This window comes from Excalfactoria chinensis, chromosome 1 (genome assembly GCF_039878825.1).
Source record: "Excalfactoria chinensis isolate bCotChi1 chromosome 1, bCotChi1.hap2, whole genome shotgun sequence".
Lineage (NCBI taxonomy): Eukaryota > Metazoa > Chordata > Aves > Galliformes > Phasianidae > Excalfactoria > Excalfactoria chinensis.
Genome location: NC_092825.1, coordinates 101,118,087 through 101,143,818, shown reverse-complemented (window position 1 = coordinate 101,143,818; position 25,732 = coordinate 101,118,087). Strand labels below are relative to the sequence as shown.

Here is a 25,732-nt window from a genome sequence, read left to right as displayed (position 1 = left end):
TGAAGGAAACACGGCACCCCATCAGGTGCTTTTGATCCAGCAAATTCAGGTTTATTATTTTTTTTTTCATTTTTATTTTTTACAAAAAATACATTTTGACAAATAAAAAGCATTTCCATCAGTCCACTGTTCTTCCAAGTGGTAAACGTACACTGTATTTTTTCCCGTTTTTAATATAGACTTAATGCTATATTTCATGTCATCTACAATAAACTCAGCTACAGAATCTGATGAAACGTAATAAATAACGATGAAGGAATGGAAAACTACACAGCAAAAAAAAAAAAAAAAAAAAAGAAAAAAGAAAAAAAAAAAAGGAAATTAGAAACTTTTTAAAAGTCATATTTAAAAGTTATATTATATTACAGCCACCTCTCCAAAAAAAATCAAACATTCGATTTAGCCATTATGAAAGCAAAGCAGTATTGCATTATCCTTATTGGCGTACTGGAACAGAAAGCATCCTGAAATTAAAAGTACTGCCTGCTGGAAGAAACTGAGCTACAACTAAGTGGAAGCTAACCCAATCAAATATGGACAGCTAACAGTGCAAGAGCCAAAACCATTGGCTTTACAAAAAGGATGATACCTAGGAACAAACACTGAATGCAGTTTTGTGTGTTTTTTATCTCTTTTTTTTTTTTTTTTAAAGCAAAAACTGTTTTTCTTGATCACTGTTTGGATGATGAATGCCACCAGAGATAAAAGGTGGGCTCTTCACCCACCCTTTATTCCTGATTACCTCAATGGAAAAAAGCATGCAGTTGGCTGAATACTGTCACCACTGTAATAAAAAACATCTAATGGCTTAATAATTACTGTGATTATTTAAGAGGGAAAAAAAGAGAGGGACTCATCTATCTTACCAGTAATAAAAGACACCTAAATATTAAGACAGCATAAACAAGTCACATTCGAGCATTTTCAGCCTTAGCTTACTTTGTCGTTTAACACCACAGATAAGAAAACACACCTCTCCTCACAATCTTTGACTAGTTAAGCAAGGATTTAGTAGCCTGACCCATTTACACGCAGCATCGCCCACTGCGATCGAAAGGTAAGCTTCAGCCTGAGAGACTCACGGGCAGACTGCTTGCTTTATGCCACAACACTTTCTTCTGAGGTAAAATACTCAAGTTATTTGAATACATTGAAGAGCCTCTATGCCAATTACTTTTTGCATTGGGCTGCCCTGAAGTAAGGCCTTAAAGCCTCAAGAGGTGGTGTTACAGCAGAGGTCTCCAGGAAAAAAGGCAGGCAAGAGCCACATGTGAATACTGACCACTTGAACTCATGCGCTGGAACGTACTGAACTTATAAGCCAGTACTGCTGCATTCAATTGGGAAGCAATTGACTCTGACTGCATTCCAGTACCGTCTGGTTCTCGGAACAAGGAAGTAACAATCAAACAGCAAGGGCAGGACACAAACAGGCATGAGGGCTCCAAGACTGAAAAGGCTGAAATATCTCATGGATTTGTTTATGCTGTAAGATTATGTACAGATCATATCCTTTAGCAACACCAGAAAATCCAAAAGGGTATCAAAGATCATCCATATTTGGAGTAAAACCCCTAAAGAATTTTTCTTTTGGTAGTAAGACATAAATACTGCCAATATGGCCAAATTTTTCATCTATTAGTTAAATTTCTAAACCATTAATGCAACACACAACATTGTTGGTAGCAATGAAAATACTGTAGTTTACAATAAAGTTACTGAGGTTTGTTCTGGGAAGAAATCAGCAAGGTTCCCTTTTTTTTTTTTTTGCATTTTTTTTTAATATATTCCACTGCTAGGATTTTGGATGAGGAAAAGAAAAAACTGCATCTTTAAGACCAAAAGTCAACCAAAACTTTTGTAGAAAAGTATTAACATTCTTAATCATAAAAATATTTGCAAATTTAATTACAAATACATTTTAAAAGCAAAATCTTTTTAAGTACATCGAGGTTGGTCAATATTGACAGTGTTCATTTAAGAGGAAGTTAAGATAATACCCACTGCATCCGTGGGAACATCTAAACGCACAGAGTATATACATTTATTGATCAAACGGTGAAGTATATAGTGAAGAAGCAGCATTTACACTTCTGAACCTATATAAAGGTTATACTGGAAGATCAAGTAGGGGGTTGTGAAAATCTTAAGATCTTTAAGTGCTGCTGATTTCATGCATTTGTTCTACAACTTGTCCTAAAATTTCATCCACTACGTCAATGTCGTAATTGACTTGTTGCAAGTCTAGATCAGGCATGATTGTAGCCAAAAGCTGTCCAACATTCACTCGAAGGGAGCGCAGTTTCAGGCTGTGAAGAAATAATTTGAGATGTTTAGATACGGATGAAATTTCACATCCAAATACACAGAATGTAAATTAACAAAGTTGGAGTAACATTCAGTAATAGAAAGGGTTGGTATGTGACTTCCATAAACCAACAGAGAGCTTATGAAATTGAAATTGCAACAAGATCATTTCAAGATCTATCATTTTTTCACAGCTTATTATCTTGAGTTTTAACTTTGAAGGTGTGTATTTCCTTTGTTTCAAACAAATACTAGGATTTCTGCCTTTCCCAGAATGGACTAAAGGATTTTTCAGTACTTCTGTTGAAGTTAGCAAATAAACACTGGCATAACCCTTTTTCCTACAGCATCTTTTTATTTCTCAAACACCAGTATTTAAAAATATTTAATACATTTAGAATTGTCAACTACTGTCAAGCATGCGAACAAAGGAAGAGAAAACAAAGGGGAAAGAAGAAAAGGGAAGGTATGAAAGAGTAGTTTGTCTGGAGGTTTGAAAGCATGAAGACAAAGTAGCAGCTTTAATAATGGGGAAAATACTATTTCTCCTCTTTTTGATTTCTTTCACGATTCCACTGCCCTATCCTCTTCCTGGTCAAATTGCTTCTAAGTCATTCATCCCTTCTCTTGAGCATTTCCTTTACCATTATTTTCTTTATTATCTCCAGTAGCCATTCTTCATAGAGTCATTACATCCCAAAGGACCTGTAAGTACACCACAAGTAATGCATGCAATTTCTAGTTCTTCTATGTAGAAGCAGTCAGATGCAGTAAGCAAAAAGTAAAATGCTGGCAGATGCAGGGGAGACTGAATCCCAGAACAAAAACAAAACCCAAACAAATTTAGTTTGAAAGGGGTCTCCGAAGGTCATCCATTCCCTTCCCCCCCACCCCTAATCATTCTTTGAACATGTTGTTATCTCAGATTAGGTTGCTTACAACCTTTTTTGTGTTTTCAAAATCTCCGCAGATGTAGATTCTCATGATCTCCCTGGGGCCTTTTTTTTCCCGTGCCCTCACTGTGAACATTATTTTTTTTTTTGCTCTATCTCATCAGAATTTCCCTTGTTGCAGCTTGTTTCTATTGCCTCTCATGACATCACTGTGTTAGTGAGGAGTGAGGCTTCATCTTTTCTATGCCTTCATTCAGCAGCAGAAGAAAGCATTAGGATACCAGATCTCAAGGTAGCCTTCTCTTCCTAAGACTACTTCCCCTTGTAAGATGCTCCAGCCCCCTAACCATCCTGGTAGCCCTTCAGTGGATTTACTCCTGTATGCTAATATCTTTCATACAGTGGGGAGCCCCAGACTGGACACAGTACTCTGCATCTGCCCAGCAGAGGGGAAGAATCTCTTCCATAAAACTGCTGGCAGAATTCTTGCCAACAGAGCCTGGTAGGCACTGGGCGTTCCTACCACAAGAGGCACTGTTGATTTGCATTCATCTTCTAATCCACCTTCACTACAGCCCAGGACCTCAGCTTGTCTAGCTGCAGAGATTATTCCTATCAAAAAGCGTAGAACATCACTGCTGCCTTTACTGAGCTTCCACAGTATTTCTTTTGGTCATTTTTTCCTACTTCTCAAGGTCCCACAACAGTAGTGCTACCATCCAAGGTATGAGTGATCTCCAACTCAACTCCACTGTAAGTTTACCAAGTTAATTGTGCTCTGTCATGTAGACCATTAATGAGGCATTAACAATTATTGGCCTTGATACTGATGCTCAGGCTTAGCAGACTAGCAGCCTGCTACGCAGGTTTACAACCTACCACTTAGTCCACTGGTCTAAATCATATCTCACAAAATTTGGTTATAATATTACAGTAGACTAAGTTGAAAGCTTTCCTAAAATGAAGGCCCACTCTCCCCTTATCCACAGAGCTGGTCATCTCAATGGAAGAGTTACCAAGCTTGAAAGGCAATCTTTGCCTTCAGTAAATTCTAGCCTGATTGTTTCTAATCACCTTGACTATCATGAGCTTACATGCAGCTTCCAGGCAGATTTGATTCAGGGTCTTCCCAGGAACTGAGGTTGGACTGGCCAGTCTGTAGTTCAGATCCTCCTTTCTGCCTGCCCCGAATATGGGCATGACAACTGTTTTTTTTTCTTTTAATTATTATTATTATTTTATTTTTTATTTAAACCAGTTTTCAGGGACCTGCCACAAACTTTTGGACATCATCACAAGGCCAACTCTCCACCATCTGGCCAGCTCTCTCTATCGCATTTCATCTGATTCTGTGGACTTTGGTACGCTGAGTTTGCTTGCTTCCATCTTGTACATGTACTTCTTTTATGTGTTTACTATTTTTTATTAATGGAGAGCAGCAAGTTCCCTACTTGGAGGTGTAAACTTTTGTTCAGTTCAAATATACACCCTGACCATCGGCACAGTTCCAGAGGATTGGCCTGCAGCAAATTCTTACATGAAAGGTCAAATTGGTTCCAAAACTGAAAACAAGCTCTTTGCAGTATGGTACTACTGAGTCAAGAAATAAAAACAGCATGCAAAAGCAAAGATCATCTGCACAGCATAAGCTAATGATCACCTCTCCTTTCTTGCCTCCTATCTTTTTCTGCTTGTTTTACAAGCTAGAACCTAGGAATTCTTCTAACATTTTCAGTACTTAAAGAAGAGTCACTGTGACATTCTACTGAGCAATAGTCAAGTACTTGTTTAAGCAGCACTAAGTCGAGACTAAAATAAAATCAGTGGATGAAAAGATGAAGCATAAGTGTCATCAACTTAGAAGGCACAAGAGGCAGCAAAATAATTCCAAGAACCACGTTTTATTATATGATTGTCAGACATGATCTTTGTCAAGGTCTTTTATGTACAATCAGCCAACCAAAATCTTACTTGAAATAATCTAGAAAGAAAAAAATTGATACCTTTCTCCATCAGAAAAATTAACAGTGTCTTCTACATTACTGGCTGTAGAATCATTTGCACGTGCTACTGCTTGTGGGATTGAAGCCTTTAAATCTGCAATTTCTGATTTAAGCTCTTCACATTGACAGGCGATTTTATTTTTCTCCGCTTCCAGTAGTTCCACCTTGCAAATAAATAAAAATGAATAATTTTACACATCAATTTGTTGTGTTTAATATAAACACAGACAACACAAAACATTCGTTGACAGCTTTCAATCAGCTTTTTGGTGATGTTTTTATATTTGATGACATTTTATGATACTGTAACCTACACACTGTTTTGAAGTAGCCAGTTGAACACAATGTGCTGTCAGCCTGCTGTCAGACTCTCAGGTTTGCTTATTGTAGTCAACGGAATCCAAGAAAGCAAAAGATTCCAGGGTAGATGATATTTTTTTTCCCCCACCCTTCTAGGAGTCTTGATTAATAAATGGACTGAATTTAACCATACAACATGTTGTGAGCTGGAACTGCTACAAAACATTCGCCTAAGAAAATGGAGTTACATTCTTCATTTGAAGTAAGCCACTGCTTTAACTAGCATACCTGACTCTTGTATTCGTCTCTCTCAATGGTGCATTTGTCCAGTTGCCTGAAAACATCATCCAGCTGCACAGCAATTTCATCTACCTCGCTCTTACTTTCACCGTCAGCACACCGGCTGCATTCAGTTTTTAAGTTCTGCAGAGTACTGCACTGCTCTTTTAGCTTTGCTATTTCTTCTAAGGCCTGTTCATAGAGAAGGGTTGTTTCCTCCAAACTTCTTTCATGAACACTTTCTTCTGCAAATGAAGAAACTGTCTCAGTTGACTGATGGCACATTTCTTTTTTCACATACTTATCATTCATTTCTAGCATCCTCTGTTCCAGTGTTTCTACTTGCTTGGTTAATGCTTCACATTTGCTTTGGTACATCTCTTTCTCTTTGCTTACTAATTTCAGCTGAATTCTCAGTTCGTTCCCAAGATCTGCAGATGTCTCAGAAAGATTATTTACATTGTGCCGGTTAGTTTCTATTTCTGCACTGGGAACTTGAATACTGATGTCATCTTCCACCTCTTCCTTTTTAACAACCACACTTGGGACCTCCGTCTGCGTTGCAGAGGTCAGCTGTTCGCTTTTTGATTCTGAAGTACTTGCACTGCAGGGCTCTCTTACATCGCTATTTCTTTCCTGCTCCTCCTGGTCAACATTTATATGCTCAGTTTTTATCACTGGAACATCAGAATCTGCTGAAGGCTTTGGAGTGCTGCTCTCCTCTAAAATAATGACATCATCATCATCATCACGCCTGTTCAATGCTCTATCACTTAAACGACGCGTCTTTATGGTTACAGGTGTCACACTGATGAGTATCTTCCGTTTCAGACTGAGAAAGAAAACATTGAACTGATTATTGTATTGCTCAGATACTGCAAACATGTCTAAGCACACAATTCAAAACTACTACTCAATAACTAGAAAGGGATGCTGCCCTGAAGAGCATCTTAAGATCATGAGTCACAGTAAATACCTTTTCTGTACAAACAATGGCTGACATCCACACACTAGATTATTACTTTCATATATTAGTTTTTGAGACAGACTCAACATTTTTGGGGTGGGGAAGACCTGTAAGAGAGGTTAAGGAAAACATCCTGTAGAATGAGGTTAACACAATGCAGTCTTTTTCCTAAGTTAAGGCAAGTCACTAAGCAATTCTCCTTGACAGTACTTTCATTCTGTTGCTCTCACTTTTGCTCTTCAAGCAGTTCCTAGGCATCGTTAATTAACACGGTTCTTCCTCTATTACCACAAAGTGACACACGAACTTTGGCAGCTGTGACCCAAAGATGGGACTACACCTGACACCGTTTTTGTTTACAAAAATTATTCATTTTAGAAATAAATCCATCTATTTTGTACAGGTTCACTAACCTGTTATCAGAATCAGAATGAGGTGAAGATACTGATCTATTTGAAACAAGCAGAGGTCTTTTGACAGAAGCGTTTGATGTTTCTGGTAAAATTGCTCTTGGAACAGCTTCCCTTCCACTCATGGGTGTGAACGTTCTAAAGTCTTTACTTGAGGAAACGGATGTTTTTAAAAGCATTTCATTACTCATCTACAAGATAACATTAAGAATGAAAACCAATAGATGTTAGTAGAGTCTTCAGAATAAGTTTCAAGTAGTTCCACTAACTAGCTGAAAACACTTAAAATTAAGACACACATTTCTGCTGTATACTGCAAGGATTCTCCACAGAGCAATCTCCATCAACCCCTGCTCAGTAAGAAAGGTGGACTATACCCCCTTGTTAAAAAAAAAGCGTTAGCTCAACGATCACATACACAGAAAATAAACAAAACAGGACAGAAAGCACAACTAAATTCTACTGATGGGTGTTAACCGCTTCCTTCACGTCTTTTCCATGCTGGTTTAAGTCAGTTGAAAGCAGCTGCAAACTCCTTCTCATGCAGAGATTTACCGTTGTCAGAAAGCAGCTATCTGATCTTAAAAGCATTTCCCAAGAAACACCTATTATAGGTACCATGCCAAACGCTGGGGAGTGCTTTTTCCCAGCCTGTTCTGTACCCATGTCTGAAGTCTGACCGTCAAACACAAAATATGAGACAATTCTCTCTCTCAAAGTTGCTACTAATTAGTTCCGTAAAATGTTTTATTCATTTTGGACTAGCAGAAATAACTTTCCTACTTGGATAAAACTAATTGCAGGAAGATGAATACAATAAAGCAGATAGGTTAAAACAGCACATGGAAAATCTTTTATCCAGAGACTGAGTGGTCTCTGTTCAGTTACTTCGAAAGCTACATCTTCACTTCAGAAACCCGATTCTGAACTCCAATTTGTTTATTCTTATCACTAAATCATTTTCATTTGTATCTCCATTTGAATTTGAGTGCTTCCTTGCAAAACAAACTCTCAAGAACACAGCTATGACAAATTCTATCCTTCCCCCACTCCCTCTTTTTAAGGACATCTTTGCTTTTTTATCTTTATCCACATATCTCTCTCCAAAAAATCCACTTCCAACAACTAGATATTGTTCTACAAAAAACAAGTAGCAGTGACTGACATATTTTCTAGTATTATTTTGTGAGGCAGCTTCATCCCCTTCAAACTCCTTCTTCAGTATGACATATAAAATGCAGCACTGACTTCTACCAACAGACAGAAGAGATGGATGATTTCTGGCTTACCAGTAGAAAGCACAGCCTACACAGCCGGCCACTATTTAAAGCAAACTCATAGCCTAGCCAACTGGATCAAACTGCATAGCAGTGGTGCCAGAAAGAACAATGGCTACCAAAGTTGGTTTGCCGTCAAGTTGAGGAGAGTTACCTGGTACTCAAGGCGTTTCTTCAGTTTTTCCCTGTCTCTGCACAGGAGTAAGGGGGAAGAAAAAAGATAAAATCTTAGATTGAAAATGTTCATTAATTGCGAAACCAAAATCACCTGACTTAAATCTGAAACTAAACACCTTATTTTCAGCTATATACGGTGAATTCCTAACATTCTCTTTCACTGAATGAAAATTTTCTGCATGAACTTCGAAAGTAACTGACTGAGCTACATCGAAGCTGAATTTAAACTTCAAACAAGATCCCTCTCAGATTAAAATAAATGCAGTAAGAATGCTTTTCAGAATGTAAACCAGCAGAGTTCATTAAGATTGCTCAAGGAATTTTTTTCCCCATTCATCTTAACTAGGAACCCTCAAATTGTTAAACAAACATACTGAGGTTTTCAGCTTCTTGAAAACAGTAGTCACCCAGGCAAGGGCTCTTAACATCCATAATGTTGTTTCTCTCTAACATACTGTGCCTTGTTGCTTTATTCTCCTTACATGTTACTAAACGATAGAGGCCTCTTCACCTTCAACAACACATCAACAGAGAAAAGAAACACACTGTTCATCTATTCACTGCTGTGTTGAGGTTTTGACTTTAGGGTACTGTTTTCTGACCGGATGAGTTCTAAGAAGAGCTGCAGTTATGCCACAGGTGAGAGAAAAGGGTGCTTAGCTTTCATATTCCTTTTCTAGTGTAGGAATCCTTGAAATCTCCAGTACTCACTTTTTCTTATAAGTTTTCTCATATGTGGGATGTATTAAGTCATCATCTTCCGGTTCTTCTGGCACATTACAATCCCTGAGTTAAGAAAAAATAAAAACCTTAACATATGTGCTTACATTAGGCAATAAAGTAAAATGTCAAAGCAGTGTTTAGATAGTCATCTAAATATAATTTTACCGGAACTGTGGGTCAGGGTTCAGTGAGCAGTACCACTTCTCTGGCAAATGCTCTATTCCATCTGGCAGCTTCCGCCACTTCAGACACGCATCACATTGCACCCATGTCTGATCAGGCTGCTTTCTGTCATGGAAAAAACATACCACAACTTTCACATGAACAGTTTCTTTGCACCATCGTGAATAAAGCAGTAATAACAACATGTAACACTCTTCAATTTGAAAGTGATACTCACTGTATCTCCTCAACCGGTAAAGCTAATGGGTACTCTTCATTTTTCTTTGCTTTCATTTCATTCCAGTAGTCATTAAGTTTATCTCCTAGCGCTGCTATTGTAAGCCTGAAAACAAAAATTATTCAGAGAATACCTGCAATTCAGTGTAGTACATAGTCTACGTGCTGCTAAAAGAAGAAGGGTGGTTTTCCCCTGTATTAACTTTTAGCTTTAGGATTAGTTTTCTTATCAGGAACCTAATCATTTCGCAACTGTATGACCATCAGAGAAGGCACACAGGAAAGAATGATGTGGAAGAGGAATAAGGAATCTAGTCCAGCCCAGAAAATTTCCACCTCAAACATCTCCGAATGCAAGTCATTAATTTTGGTGCCTGAAGAAGGAATTAGCAAAGGGGCAGAAATAAACAACAACACATGGACTGAATCTCTTTTGGCAAAGGGAAAGAGGCAAATAAGTTCATGCTGATCACAGCTTTACAGCACAGTTTTACGTTTCTGCTTTAGGATGGGACTTTACATTTTAAACATCTATAAAGCAATCTTTTGTAAAACAAAGAAACAAGCAGAAAACCTTCACAATACATGCTACAAGTGCCAAAAAACAACAACAAAAACCAATCAGCGCCCACTGTGCCAGCCTGCAGAAACACAGTGTAAAACCTGATTAATAGAAGTGCCTATCCCATGCATACCCATTGCCAAAGGAACTGTTAGTGCTGCCACAAAAGAAACGGTTCAGGGAACATTTGTACTGCAACAACAAGCATGAGATTGATTCCCTGGTCTGTTTTAACTTGTGTTCTCATTAATAGCTCTGCTAGCTCAATAGCTGCAGCCACAGGAGCTGCTTGAAGCTGGCATCACCACTGCAAAGAAGAACACAGTGAGCTATTTAAAAATACAGGCAGAGTGAACTGTAGTGGCTGTAGCAGTTGCGTCACCAGCTACCAATCTTGCTTCTTCTCCACTGAGAGCTGTGGTTTCAATGGCAGGAATGACTGGCATTATCCTGCCACAGATCCTCAACTACTACAGTGAACTGTTTAGTTCATTACAGCACTCTGATACTGCTTCTGGGCTACTTGTATACACAGAGCTGCATACAAACAGACAGTTAAGGAAAGGCTTTGTATACTGTTCAGCTGTCCTTGTCAGGGGAACACCAACAACTGACTCATGGGCAAAATACACAGCTTGAAAAAGTTAATGACATCTCCTGCCAAAGTCTACCCCACTTATGTTTGTGAGTCAACACTCCAAAATGTTTAAGTCCACAGTGAAACAAAGTCTGAGGATATAGAGGAGATGCGCTCCCTCAAGCACGTCTGGTCAAAAGAACCATAGGCAAGTACAGAGATGAACCTGACTGAGGTATGATAAGGGATCAGAAAGAAACAGTGCCAGGGGAGCGTTAGAAGAGTACAGGAAAAGTGCAAGCTGCATATAAAAAAGGGCAGGCCAGTATACTTGACTAACCAATCAATGTGCTTGATCCCTGCAGACTACCCTATCTACTTATTACATTTTAACTCTGCATATTCTCTCTCTATCACACACATACACATCGGAAAGACTAAGTGCCAGCTGCTGCTAAGACCTGTGCACATGAGTGGAGAGATAGGTGCCAGCTACTGGAGTCAACCTTGAAATGAGGAGTCAGCTGCTGCAGCAAGCGAGGGTCCTCGCCTTGTGCGACTGGTGCCAGCTGCTGGGAGCACCTGGAGAAGGACAAGTGCCTGCATCTTCATCAAACTTAGTGTGCGCGTGGATATGCATGTGTATTAACCAGCAAATTTCTAGCTGAACTTGCCAGTGAGTAGCAGACCCCAGGTCTAGGCCTAGGCCATCAAGGGTCAGTCTGTGCTCATTAGTCCAGAGGCACATGCAAGAGTGCCTTCTGGGGACAGTATATCAGAAATAGCGTAATCAGCAGAAACAGTCCTCTCAGCAAGACTGGAGAGGCATTAGTCTCTCTGTACTCAGTACTGGTAAGGCCACATCTCGAATGCTGTGTTCAGTTTGGGGCCCATTGCTGCAGATGAGGCCCAGTAGCATGTTCAGAGAAGGACAGCTAAGGAAGCTGGGATCGTTCAGTCTGAAAAAGAGAAGGCTCAGGAGAGACCTTGCAGCTCTCACCTGAAAGGAGACTGTGGCAAGGTGGGGGTCGGTCTCTTCTAGGCAGCCAGTAATAGGATGAAAGGGAACTGAAGAGTTGTACTAGGGGAGGTTCAGGTTGGGTATTAGGATAAATTTCTTCCCAGTAAGAGTTATGAGACTCTGGAGCACAGGCTGCCCAGGGTGGTGGTGGAGTCACTGTCCCTGGAGGTGTTCAAGAGCTGTGTGGACGTGGGCAGTTGGCATGGTGGGGGTGGGCTGATCGTTGGACTGGGTGATCGTAGAGGTCTTTTCTAACTTTAATAACTCTATGCTTTTTAAAGTGTGCCAGTGCAATCAATTCACAGAAGAACATTGTAAGCACACTAAGCAATTCATGTGGCTTAAGAACAATTTTTTCTTAATTTTTTTTTCAAATCAGATTAGATTCTCAACCAGGTTTACAGCGCAGCTATAATAAGTAACACTCTAGATACTAACTGATGGGATACAGCTTCATTCCAAATCACAGCTGCCTTCAAGGTGCCCTGTATTTTTTAAATGCTTTGTCAGGTAGACTTCAGGACACTGAAGTCTACTCTTAAGGAAGAAACTAAAAACAATGGATGAAAAATGTCCAAAAACAAAGACAAAGAACAAACAACCCCCAAGAAACTGTGATGAATCACTATAAATTGTCAGTCACATGGGATTCATATCTCAGTTTTAGTCACCTGCTACACAAATACCCAGAACTGAGCTAGTTATTCTGGGCTCATCCCACAGTCAGTGAAGGGCAGAGTTGCAATCAACTACTTTTAAGGCATTTGCTTAAAAAAACGTTGAGTACTGTACCCTTGATTTCAGTGACTGAACAATGACCACACTATGACTGGCATATACATTAACACCCTACCCCTACTGTTTAAAACAGTCATGCAGTTTAATGATTGAACACAGTATTCTTACTGCTTAAAAGGGAAGAAATCTTCTACAGTCAACTATCTCCCAGTGAACAATACTATTAAAAGAAAAGACCGTGCAAAATACACATTTACCTGTATTCGTTTGTGTAGTCAAAATCTTGTTTGTTATGAGTTGGTTTGAGGAAGTTGCACTCGATAATCCCAACTACACCAACACCCATGTTGTTTGCCTGTAAAAAATTAAGATCCATCAGGGAAAACAAAATAAATCCTATACTAAAATTGTAAGACATTGACAGAAGTAATTATAATTTATATAACCACTAAGTTAAAATAACCTCCTGCCTTATGAATAATCTCCAAAAGAACTTTTGATGCAGATCCACCAGACAAACAGAACAAACACCCTACAATCCATCCCTCTTTTTGTTCTGACAGGCACGCTGAATTCTGTACCTCATGCATTAAGCTTAGTTACAGAAGTTCAACAACTGCGTACAACTCAATAACTCATTAATTCAATAATAATAACTCAATAACTCATTAACTGCTGTGCCAACTGAAAAAGGTGTATTGACAAAAACACACACTAGTTTTCACCTGTATACTTTACAATAAATACATAAATAAATCAGCATTTAAGTGAAAATGATTTCTAACGACATCAAAGGATTTTTCAGCTTGAATTCCTACCTTTAGCTGACAGCCAACTCTTTCATAAGCTTTGATGAGTCTGTTTTTATGATACATCATTATTCCATAGTGATCTTTGTTTCTACAGTTAAATCCAAACGTAATTCTTACTGTCTTAGCCTTTTATCAGATATTAAGGAAAAGTATGGTTAATGTCATGCGACACAAGTAGTATATATACATTGAGGGCTCATTTAAAACTGGGTCCTGGTATTTTCTCTTTTATTCCCCCTCTTTCTTTAAAGTATTGAGATAGCTCCTTAAAGAACACCCATAAAGACAGCTGCAACATTCCCAGCACAATCTAGACAGCTTACACACAAAGTCTCATCATTAAATTAAGCATGCAGTCATCACATTAACAAAGGATACATTCAAAAATTTTGGCCTATATATATCACGTTCAATGAAAGCGAGGCTCTTGGAAACCAGCTGTGTTTTCACTTTTTGTCCTCGCAGAATGATCTGCATTCTTGGCTTCAGGTACAAAATACTGCAGTAAGCCTACAAAATATACAATAATTCCCGTCATTCAAAACAACAGCAATGAGAACCTTGCTGCCACCACCTAAAAAAACCCATGCATCTAAAAATCCTCGAGAAACACACCCTGTAAAACATTTACCATGTTTGGAAAGACAAATCCAGATTTTAATTGAGATGTTACAAACTGGTTTTTTTCTCTCCTCCAACTTGACACCAGAAAACACAGGAAACTCAGATGCACATATGTAATAGAAATCACATTAACAGCAATTGAAAGAGGACTTTCATGAATATGGCAACTTAATCAGGTGTCTGAAGATACAGTTTTACTATTATAAGAGTTTTTAATTCTGTTCATAAATACAAGCCTATATTCTTATTCCCTACTTAGAGCTTAAAAATTATATCACAGTCTTTAAAAAGCTGCTGCTAACTTTATTCCAAATGACTTACAAACTATATAATCTTCTTGTGTGTCAATCCATGTATTTCAACCTGTATTTCATTTGCCATATCTGAAAGCAGATTTATGACCTCAGTGAGTCTTAAACTAAATGCAGGTCTTGAAACAGCTGCTTTCTAGTTCCTTGATCTCTTTTGGAACCGAAAGAGGACACTGCCAGCTGAAAACTAGCAGAGCTGTATCTGCAAGACTAAGTGAAAAACAAATTTTCTCCTAAAAAAAGAAAAAAAAGAAAAAAAAAAAACACAAGAAAACCCCAGCTGAAGCTCATAGAAGTTTACAGAAGTTCACAAACACGCCCCGTTTTCCAAATACTGTTGACCCATTTGCCCTAACGTTCAAAACCTTACTGTCTTTTTTCCGATCAACACCCCTATGGTACGGTATATTACATTACAACAAAACCATACGTCTTCTGGTTTCCACAGAACAAGTAAATAAATGAAAAAAACAAAAAGAAAAGCATACATACTCTTAGTGAGTAGTCACTTTCTGGAACTATCTGGTCCAGTCTCTCTTGTTTTTTATATCCTCTTTTCCCTGTTTCATCTAAGTCTTCTGGAATCCTGATGTCATATTTATCCTTGTCGAAGTCAAATTCTGTTTTATCATTTTTATCTCTAAGAAATAAGAAACAAATCTAATTATGAGAGGGAAAGAAAAAGACTGAGATGAACCTGATATCTCAAGACTAATTATTTGTCATTTCTGCTTAATTAAAGTGCTTGCAGTCTATCGTTCTGCTTATAACTTCCAAATGTACTGCTTATCTATGATAAATATCCTTTCTTACCACACGACTTCTATAATAAGAGCAACATCCTTGAAACAGGAGCGCAAATCCAAAACAGAAATCAGTCAGCAGAGACTAGATGAAAACTAGGCATCCTTAGAAAACCTATGCCCAAACATGGACAAAGTGAGTAGGGAGACACCTCCCCAACCAACCACTGAAGACTCCTACACAAGTGCAGAAGGCTCAGTTAGGTCTGTGTAGCCTTGTACTAGTATAATCCTGTGAATATGTAGTAGGTAGGTGTGACTTATATCATCATCATAGTATCATAGTATCGTGCGAGTTGGAAGGGACCTTATAGATCATTGAGTCCAACTCCCGGGATTCGAGCCCTCTAGTGTAGCAGAGCAGCAGTTTTACCCCTTGCTCCATAAGGGGGATTCGAACCCGGGCCCTTTGGTGTTGCAAGCGGCGGTTCTAACACCGTGCGCCACCGGGGGCACACAATATATAGGTGTCTATTAAAATATATAGGTGTCTATTAAAATTTCCCAACTACAAATAGAAGATGTGAAGATGTAATTTGTGGAGATGACCCATCTTGCATCATGTGCAGAGAGAAATGTCTGCCCTCTCAACACTTGTTTTACCAAAGCATTTCAGGTTTTAAAAGTGGACAACAAACCCAGAGGATGTCACAAAGATTCAAGAAAAAAAAGACACAATAGAAACAAAATTCCTTTGAGCCATAATGGTTTTCCTTGCAGACTTGCTGGAATTCAAAAACATTCACTAGCTTCTTTTAGAAGCCCAAGGAATATAAGAGAAATGTTAGCACATAAAACTTGCACAAATTCTAACTTCATTTGTGAAGTGCAATTAGAAGCACTCAGTATCACCGAGAACACCAGATGGGCCATGATGCACACATTCCTTCTCAATGCAAAATTCCTCAACAATGCAAACTCCTAAGATTCTTACTGCTGTGAGAATGACAAACTACAACTTCTTACCTCAGTAATTTTTCATCACAATTTCTTATTGTAGCGCTCACCAGAGGGTTTCTTTTATTTAACTGCACTGACTGTAGTTTTGCACAACATTCAGATATAGATTTAGTTACCTCCAGCTTTCTTGCATAAATATCTACTAAGCTAAAAGTGACGTAAGTTCCAAAATACAGAAGAAACTAATGAAATAGGAAAAGAATAAAGAAAGCTTTTCATTGGTTTTGATTGACTGAGAGTTTGTTCTTTAACATTTAATCCATTGTAATCCAGAATGAGTTTTCTCCCCACCCCTTTTTTTCTGATAGGCAAGAATAAACTATTTTCTTGCCGAATTTACTGGCCCATAAAAGCACATGAAATTGCTTATGAATACCTTGCTATTTCAGGTATTTAAAACTGCAGTAAACTAAACACTCAGGAGCATAACACGAGGTAACACGTTCCCAAACAATCAGCTCCATCACTGTTAAAGGCAAGTTAGAACTATTCTAGACTGACCATCGTATGGGTTCCCTGCAAGTAAGAGAACAGCAACCAAATAAGAGGAGAAAAGAGAAAGGAGATGAGAAATGATAACACCCAGCTGCCACTGCTACAACAGCGGTTTAAAGAAATAAAACAGCAACTCCAAGCTACCACAGTCTAAAAATCCATTCTTCTATGAATAATACGTATGTAGATGAATGTAATTAACTGCATCTATTTACTTGGACTCCTGTTTGTACTATGATAAACAGTTAAGAAGTTTAGAAAGGTCCAAGTCTCTCCCCATTGGTTTGAGATACTAGATTTATAACTGATCTTGTGTGCCCCCGGTGGCGCAGTGGTATAAAGTGCTGCTTGCAGCACCGGAGGGCCAGGGTTCGAATCCTCCGTGGGGCAGGGGGTAGAAGTGCCGCTTCGCTACACAGAGGGCTCGAAACCTGGGAGTTGGACTCAATCTCTAAGGTCCCTTCCAACTCGCATGATACTATGATACTATGATCTGTTTCAGCTTTTTCTTCTGGAACAGTAACAATATTTTACCAAAATTAAATACGGAATCCTTCACGTTCTCCTTCGTTCAAATGGATTTGAGTCTAATTTCACCAACTGCAGCTAACTCTCCATCCAGTCTTCTTCAGTTACTCTGCAAAAAAACCCTCGTGTACTTGCATACACTGAAAAGATAATGCAAATGAAATGAAAGATACAAGCAACTGGGCCTCATCTTACCTTCTTAGATTCCAAATTATGATTCTTGTTCCTTTTTTCCCCATTATAGCATCGAGCTCAGCCACTAATTTCTCCTCCGTAGAAAATAAAGAATGTGTTAAGATAGCCTTCAAACTGTTTTTGGATTCTGCTGGATCACTTATCTGTCGTAAGCAAAATGTTAAGTAAAGTAACCTTACATGTAAAAAAATAAAGAAATCAGAAGATTAGTAAACTTCTGCAATAGTATCCCGCACCCCTCAGAGGCTCTCATTGCACATCTCAAATACAGAGCTCTAAAAAGCATAAAAGTTTTTAACACATTATAACTTAAATAACCTTCTGCCCATCTTAGAACGTATCTGTAAAAGACAATAAGGAATTTCCCTTAATGACGTTACCAGTCAAGTTTGACATACATACACAACTTCACGTTCAGGAATTGTCAAAAGGATATGTTGGTTGTTGAATGTCACTATAGGAACCATGACATGTTCCGCTTTTGTGACTTCCAGGTAAGTCTGAGACAAGAGACCAACGCTCATGGTTTCTCCATTCTTGGTGAAGACTATTGCATCTCTTCCCAGGCGCATGGACCCCGACTTAAACCCGTTTCCATACAGTCCCACTGGAACGCGGCCGTTCATCACAGATTTCTCACTGAAGCCAAAGCTGATATGAAAAAAAACAGATAATGGAAGAGTGTAAAAAGCCCCCCAGACAACTGAAAACCCAGAAGACGCATGCAAGGTGCATCAAATTTGACTTAACCATATTGAGTCCATCTCTTGTTCTAGAGATCAGGGACTACTATGCAATGAAACAATGAACAGCAACACAAACTCTGAGAAACAACAGCTATATAACATTCCTAAAATCACAACACAATTAAAAGATGAGTCTAACTTTCTCTAGATTATTATCTAAAAGAGACCATCTGCCTCAAGTCATTAGAAACATATGGGAATAGACCTATGTATATTTATCCACTTGCTTTGCAATAAATACTGAGAAAAGCCCCTTAGTCACTCCCCCCTACTTACTTAAATATATACAATCTACATATTTTCTACAGGTAACTAAACATTATACCTGAAGACAAACGGATAACTGTATATGGAGCATGGAATTTAACAAATAAGCTATTAATTATGGTATACTGCAGAAAAAGAAAACAGTCATTTGAATTCCAGCTTCCTCAAATTTACATCCAGAGACTTATCTGGAGGCAGATGAACATCTTTCACACTAGAAGAGAATTTGGAACAGCAATCTGTTTGCTAACTGCAGGAACAAACTGCAGGAAGAACAGTTCAAACACTATAGGATATTAGAATGTAAAATGATCATCAACATCAATTTAATTCCCATTCCCTTAATATTTCCACAGTACATTTTCAGCACTCCAAAGTACTGGATTGAACTGAACATCCCCTGTCTCTCATTTGCTAACTTAGTCTAAAGCATGCTCAAACGGGGAAAATATTCTCCTTACTTCCACTGAAGGATATTACAGAGAGTTTATACTGCACATGCCCTGAACAGAAAGTTAAATGGCAATGCTGATGGAAAGGATAAAAGCAAACTAGGAAATAAAATAAACAGCCAAAACTATAGGAAAGCTGTACTAGCATCTCACTTCTAGAGCCTCACTTAGGTAATCACTCACCCTCAGAAGTGCTAAGTAGAAAAATGAGTGCAGTAGATTACATGTGAGAGAGTTACGTTAAGCAATAAAAAAAACAGAAACTGGAATCACAGCGAGAAAAAATATACACAAAAGAGGTTATCCACCTTAGCATTTTGTGCAGCTTCTCTGAGTTCATACCATTTCCGTTATCAGTGAACGTCAAGCATATATTGTTGTTTATCACTGTTTTGTCTATCCATATCTGTTTAGCACTCACATCGGGATCGTAAGCGTTATCTGAAGTGGGAAAAAAGTAAACAAGAACAGGGTACTAAAATTAAAGGAATCATAGAAAAGTAAACACATAAAACATGTTTGCAGTGAAAGTGCTTTAATTCCAGTGTATATGCCAGACAGCAACTCTTGAAGTTACTTAAACACATACATGACACAACACAGCCTTATCTGGTAGTCATTAGCACACAGTCTATCCACCAAACATTAGCCTTGCAGTGCTGTAGCTATATGGAATTGCTGTCCCTAGCTTTATTACAGTGCTGTGCTTCATCAAAGAGACATTTGTCCAGTATTGCATTGTGGGCTCTCGATTTTGCACTCATGGTAATCCTATGACCCTGTAGGAGCACACTGTGAACTAACAGAGCTCTACAATTACAGTTTTTCATCTCTGCAGTCAGGTATGTGATAGTTGCAGGAATTACGTGCTTGCTCAGATTCCTCGGGAAAGTCATGGGATATCTGTCAACTTCCGCACAGAAATAAAAAGCTTTTCTAATACAAGTTTTTAATAAAGGAAATGTGCTAAATATGAAGCCTCCTACAATACTATCCTCTTGATAGTTGGCAACAGTAGATCAAAACATTACAATGACAAAGCTCTATCAAAAGCCAGCAAACCTTGCCTGAGAACCGAGACATTTTCTAGTCACTACAAATGACAGTGACGTCAGCCAAAAGCTTTGGCTGAGATGAACACCTGAAACAGAGAATAGAAAACAAAACCAAACAAGTTTCTACTTTTGCTTTCTGCCTCCCAGGCAGCTGTTGCAAAATTCACTTTCAGCCACTGAAACACCTCTTCTGACTGGCTCTCAGGTGGCAAGGTTACTGTCCATACTCCAGATGCCGGCACATACACATGGCTACAAAAGTATCTTACCAACTAGGGGTATTCTAAATGAGAAATCAGACATTAAAAACAAAGCAAAAGCCTGAAGCCCAAGTGAAAAAAATGATTGCTGTTCTACTTCCTTACCAGCAAAGCCAACGGCCATAAATGTATATCTTGTTACTGCAAGTTGTTCAGAAGCCTGTCCTTAGGAAGGCATGAATTCTATAGACGTATAAAATGCTTTACCTTAAACTCCCTATTTGCAGGATTTGAAAGAGCTTTGAAAGAACTGGTGTCCCTGCATCACTATCTGTTTCGCAGGTTTAACTGAAAGGCAGAAATACACAGCTCAGGCCAACACAGCAGCCATAAAAAGCAACCATAGCTCACAGCTTGCTGTCTGTGAGTACAAACTTTCACTGTGGGTGCAGTGTGTAAAGTTCATAAAAGTAGTTCAGCATCAACAAAAGAGGATATTTCAAGTACAATTAGACTGGCAATACTTCAGGACCATACTTTGTGCAGCTTTCCTCATTTGTTAGCTCACCAGCTCTCTCTAGATGCCCCATTTAAGTAGCACGAACAGTTCACTTACATTTAAACTGACTGAGGTTTAACAGAAATCAGCAACATAATTACCAAAACATTGACACTAGGGACTAGAGCTTAAGAAGCAAATCTTGCCTTCGTAACGCAGCCTAATTAATAGTGCTTGATATTTGGCATACGGTATAGATACATGCAGCATGTGAAAGACAGTTTATAAAACCAAGTTGACCAGCTAGTCAAGTCACTTTTGGATCTTTGTTAAAGCAAAGCATACAGCAAAACAGAGGCCAAAGGAAGGAAGAAGGCACGTTTCCATGCCTTGCACAGCACATGTTTGCTAACTCCAACCAGGTATGGCGTGACAAGATAAGACAGCTGAAATGACTTAGCTTTTCAGCCATGACTCATCACTTAAACATCTAGTCCTTCCCGTAGCCATACGGTTATGATTTCCACCTTTGTGGCAATTCTGGCCCTATCTAGCAGAGTTTTTCTTATATTATTTTGTTAGGTTCCTCCTCTTCCAAATTAACGGCTGACAAAACCAGCACAGAGGAAGCAAAGGAATGTGTGACCAGAAGAGCTGCTCCCTTTGGCAGCAGAGAACTGCTAGATCAACAGATCTTTCCATACCACACCTTTACTTTAAGGAAACGTACGCTAACCATTCCCCAACTGAGGAAACAAGGAAGAATATTTACTTAACAGTTATTCAAAATAAAAGACAAAACGACAAACAGGATCTAATAAGCCAAATGTATATATTCAAACCCTAACAAACAGCAGATGATAAAAGCAATAACAGAACTCCTAGGACGCTGATGAATAGACTGTTAAAAGAAACTACTCGAGCATAAGCCATCAGCCAGGAACTTTGTAACCCAAAAGAAAATAAGGATGTTTGAGGGGTATTGTGTCAGTGTCATGAAATCACTGTGAGATGTTTTGGAAGAAGCACTGAAGTAAAGAAAAAGGTCCAATGGGTGGCAGAGAAATAAGGGGAGTAACATAGGCTGGTTGCATGCAAGCTGGACAAAATGCTTTCATTCTTGGACCCTTTGTCACTCAGTTAGAAACAGAGATTAATAAGAACGTATAACAACTTCTTATATGAGCGTGTTCTCTCATCTTAATGTGTACCTGCATTTATTTGTCCTAACAGAATCCAAACCTGATTAACCACATCAATCAGGAATAGAATAAGATCTTACTTGATAGAACAAAAAATAACAGCTGGAAACAAAAAGTACGACAAGTACTAACGATCCACATACCTATAAGCTCAGCAACTGCACTGAAGGGCCAGGTGTGACTGGTAGAGTTGGTATGCAAGAACTTTGGGCAAAGCTGAAATAAAACAGAAACAACAGCATCAGTTTGTGTTCCAGTGTGAGTATTAATCTGGAAAAAAAACCACCTAATACACCCAGTGACTTTACTGCCTAACGTGATCGCTCCCCTTACCCATATTAATCAAAACTGTCTGTTATTGAGACCTGTCAGATTCTTTCAAATGCTAGCTGGTACTGCTGGCAACTCAGGCTCCTATAGTTCAGCCTCATTTATGATCTGATGTAACCACAAGAATGTAGGCACTACTAGGACTATATGGCAACGTGCACAATAAAATATGTATTTATGTGACATATTTTATAGGTGTCAGTGATAAAAGTATTCTCAAGTCATTTATGAAAGCCTAGGTTTGTATACGTTCACCTAGATCAAAAGGACAGGAAAAGCAGAACTAGGGATCACATAACTTAAGGATCTGTCAGTGCAATGTTTGGGGAAGTTTAACTGTTGACCTTGATATGGCTGTATTTGCAGAGAATACCTGTAATTATACTTTTACAAGCTCTTGAGCACAGAAAGTGCATATATATGCTTATGTCTTATCAGCATAATTACACTGATGGCATAAAAAGCACCCACAAATATCCAATGATGGAAATAGCTCTCGTGCACTACAGTCGCATGAGAAAACATCACATAATCCATACTATATATTAAAAAATATAACAGAACAGCACACATGTATCCACATAATCGATTTTACAGAACTGCTGTGGTGACAATCACACAATTAGTAAGGACTAAATTAGAGGAAGCGACCACTTTGGGTCTCCAACATCATCTAACAGAGAAAAGCATAACGCCACAAACAAGTTCCAGAGGCAGGTGCCACAGTGGGAGCAAAGCTGCAGCAGCCCTCATTCAAATCAATAATTGCCAAGAAATCTCACCTTGATTCAAAGGTCATAGAGAAGCACCAGACATGCTTTTGGACTGAAGCTTAACTCTGTTTTTTCCCTACCAAGCTAGACTGCAAGTATAGACAGACACTACACACTTTACTACCATATGTTTTAAAATTACCATTTTATAAACTGTGGCAAATTGAATCAGCCCAAGTCACTGTGCTTTTTTACAATTCCCAGCAGATGCTTACAAATAATTTAGAATTCAAGATATGGAGCCCAATTACTGGAAACAGCATGAACACCACAGCTTTTGCTTTCATGGAGCTTTCAGTTTCTTCATCTACCATATGACACCTCAGCAGATCTTAAGATATGAAAGAGAAGACCCCACTGTAGTTCTGAATCCAAAGCTGTGAGCCTCCCCCAGTCAGACAAGGCTGAGGAAAGGAAGAACTTCAGCATCTCTGAGACCGATAAGCAGAGCCGAGTGTCATCTTTGCTGTGAGGCAAAGTTTGGATCTGTATGGCAAGAGAATCTCGTCATGCACTGCCTGGGTAACGTGATGCCTCTCCATTCCTCGTGTCACTGCTGCATACCAGTGACTACCTTTGAAAAGAAACACCTTTCATAAACAAAGGTAAGAATTACACCAGTCTCTCCTGGATGGCTGTTTCAGATGGTAAGGTTGGGAAAAGGGCTGAGAGGTGGTACCCAGCTGTGGGAACGTGAACAGTTACTCAAAACTACAAGATACAGGTTAGAACATGAGATCTTTCAGACATTGGTTCTTGGCTCTAAAGCTCCCTCAGCTAAAAATGAGCATCCCGGAGAGGGGGAGTTCACAGGAAAAGCTACAGAATCACAGAATGACCTGGGTTGGAAGGGACCTCAAGGATTAGGAAGTTCCAACTCCCTTAACACAGGGAGGGCCACTAACCTCCACATTTAATGCCAGACCAAGCTGCCCGGGGCCCCATCCAACCTGGCCTTGAACACCTGGAGGGACAGGGTATCCACAACCTCTCTGGGCAGCCTGTGCCAGCACCTCACCGCTCTCATAGTAAAGAGCTTCCTCTGTCATCCAACCTAAATCTTCCCTCCTTCGACTTAGAACAGTTTCCCCTCATCCTGCTGTTATCTACCCTTTCGAAGAGTTGCGACACATCATTTACTAATGGAAGGCTGTGAAACAAGGATACACAAGAAAATCAGACTAAGAAGATGGAGAAGAGCAGTCAAAGGGTATCCCTAGCTTGCTTCAAAGCATATCCTGCTGCCAACATAACCAAGGTGGAACTCAGAGGCAGAACATCTCCTACAATTATGAGCAGCAAACATTTAAGAACAAAGCAGCAGCTTTGGGAATTTTAGCTTTCCCAAAAAACCTGAACCATTCCATCTCTCGTGGCTCATCTCACGCACAAATCATAATCACCGAGCCTTGTCTTTCAGAGCTATTCTGCAGCTTTTGGCTGAATAACGCCACTGCCATTCTCCTCCTCCTGCTTTTCTTCCATCTGGCTGCTTGTTTCCTTTCTCCTCCCTCCCTGTTACGCTGATACACTTACATGACCACAACACAGAAGAGGTTTCTCATCTGTAAATCTGCCAATGTCATTTCTGCCCATAGCCCAAGTCACGCTACCCACAACAGATGTCAACACAGGCACACTTTTTCCCCCTGAGGAAAACTTAACGCACTGTGAAGCATTACGTTATCTAAAACGCCAGGTGAGCCCTTCCCTAAAAAAGAAAACCAGGCACTTGCAGCAATTAAAGTGCTGAAATGGAAGCGTAATTCCCAAACTTCAAACGGGTGACCTCTGCAATTACGCCAATTAATTTAAGGTAATTTAAGCAGCGCTGAGAGCACAGTGATGCATCATAAATCAAATATCCTGAGCTGGAAGGGAGCCATAAAGATGACCCGGTCCAACACGTGACATACGCGTTACGCTCCGACACCTGAGCAGATACTTTCCTCTAAGGATCCAGCTTCCTCACCACCACCACTCAATTCCTGATTACAAAGTAAGGCCCCAAGCCACGTGTCTGCGTTACTCAGAGACGTAAACAACACAAACGAGAAAGTCCCTCAAAAACAGCCAGTTTCGACCGCGGAGTATCGAGCAGCTGAAAGAGCTGCGGCACCTCCTTTCGCACTGAGAGTAAATAAGGAAGAGACCGGCTGCAGGGGAAGGACGGCAGCGAGCAAAGCGAGACCGAGCAGCGCAGTTGTAGGTCTGGCGGCGCCCACCCCCACGGCTGCTAAGACGGCCCGGCCTCCTCCCGCCGGGAGCGGCTGCAAACCCGACTGGAGCTGCCCTCCCTGCAAGGGCCAGGAACACCCGCCCGGCTCCCGAGCATACCGAGCCGCCCTTCAGCCTCCCGCCTGGGCTGAAGAACGGCGGCTACCGTCCAATCGCCCGCTTCCTCCTCCCAGAGGCGTTCAGCGGGACCTTCCCTCAACCTCCTCGGCCCCGCGCAGCCGCCACCCCCGCTCGCCCCTCCTCCTTCTTCTCCTCCCTCGCTAAGGGCCATCCGGCCCTTCGGAGGCCCCTCCACCGCTCCCGGACCCCGCGCTGAGGCGCTCACCGCGCTGAGGCGGATGCCGCCCTGAGTTTTCGCCGCCATCTTTTGTGCCGCAGCGAGAGCCGGGGCGGGAAGGAGAATGGAAAGGGGGCGTCGGGGAGCGCCCAGAGCGCGCACATCCGCCTCGCCCCCCTCCCGGCGCGCTTCCGCCGCCAGCCGCAACCTCTTCCGGAGGGGGCGGGGCTTAGCGGTTAGGCCACGCCTCCCCCCGCGCGTCGCCGCTTGTGGGCAGCCGGCGGGGAGGAGGGGCCATCGCCTGCGGCCGTCCTACGGCAGGGAGAGCGGGT

At 40.2% G+C, this 25,732-nt stretch overlaps 1 protein-coding gene across 1 annotated transcript; it reads right to left on the bottom strand.

Moving 5' to 3' along the window:
• Positions 1-25: 25 nt before the first annotated feature.
• MORC3 (MORC family CW-type zinc finger 3) lies at positions 26-25,618 on the bottom strand. Its single transcript, XM_072349557.1, has 17 exons — positions 25,449-25,618; positions 21,926-21,998; positions 19,135-19,267; positions 17,798-18,012; positions 17,362-17,509; positions 14,873-15,020; positions 13,824-13,955; positions 13,452-13,571; positions 12,891-12,988; positions 9,737-9,841; positions 9,502-9,624; positions 9,325-9,399; positions 8,591-8,627; positions 7,163-7,350; positions 5,792-6,614; positions 5,204-5,367; positions 26-2,309 (listed from the first exon to the last, which is right to left on the bottom strand). The coding sequence occupies exons 1-17, from the start codon at positions 25,485-25,487 to the stop codon at positions 2,156-2,158; spliced, it is 2,775 nt and encodes a 924-aa protein (XP_072205658.1). The 5' UTR covers positions 25,488-25,618; the 3' UTR covers positions 26-2,155.
• Between the last annotated feature and the right edge of the window lie 114 nt (positions 25,619-25,732).

Coding starts and splice junctions, on each gene's coding strand:
- MORC3 (XM_072349557.1), bottom strand. CDS start 25,487: ATGGCGGCGAAAACTCAGGGCGGCATCCGCCTCAGCGCG. Junction 15,021..17,361: donor ATAATTTGGAATCTAAGAAG/GTAAGATGAGGC, acceptor CTTATTTCTTAG/AGATAAAAATGATAAAACAG. Junction 13,572..13,823: donor ATAGGCCAAAATTTTTGAAT/GTATCCTTTGTT, acceptor ATCTGATAAAAG/GCTAAGACAGTAAGAATTAC.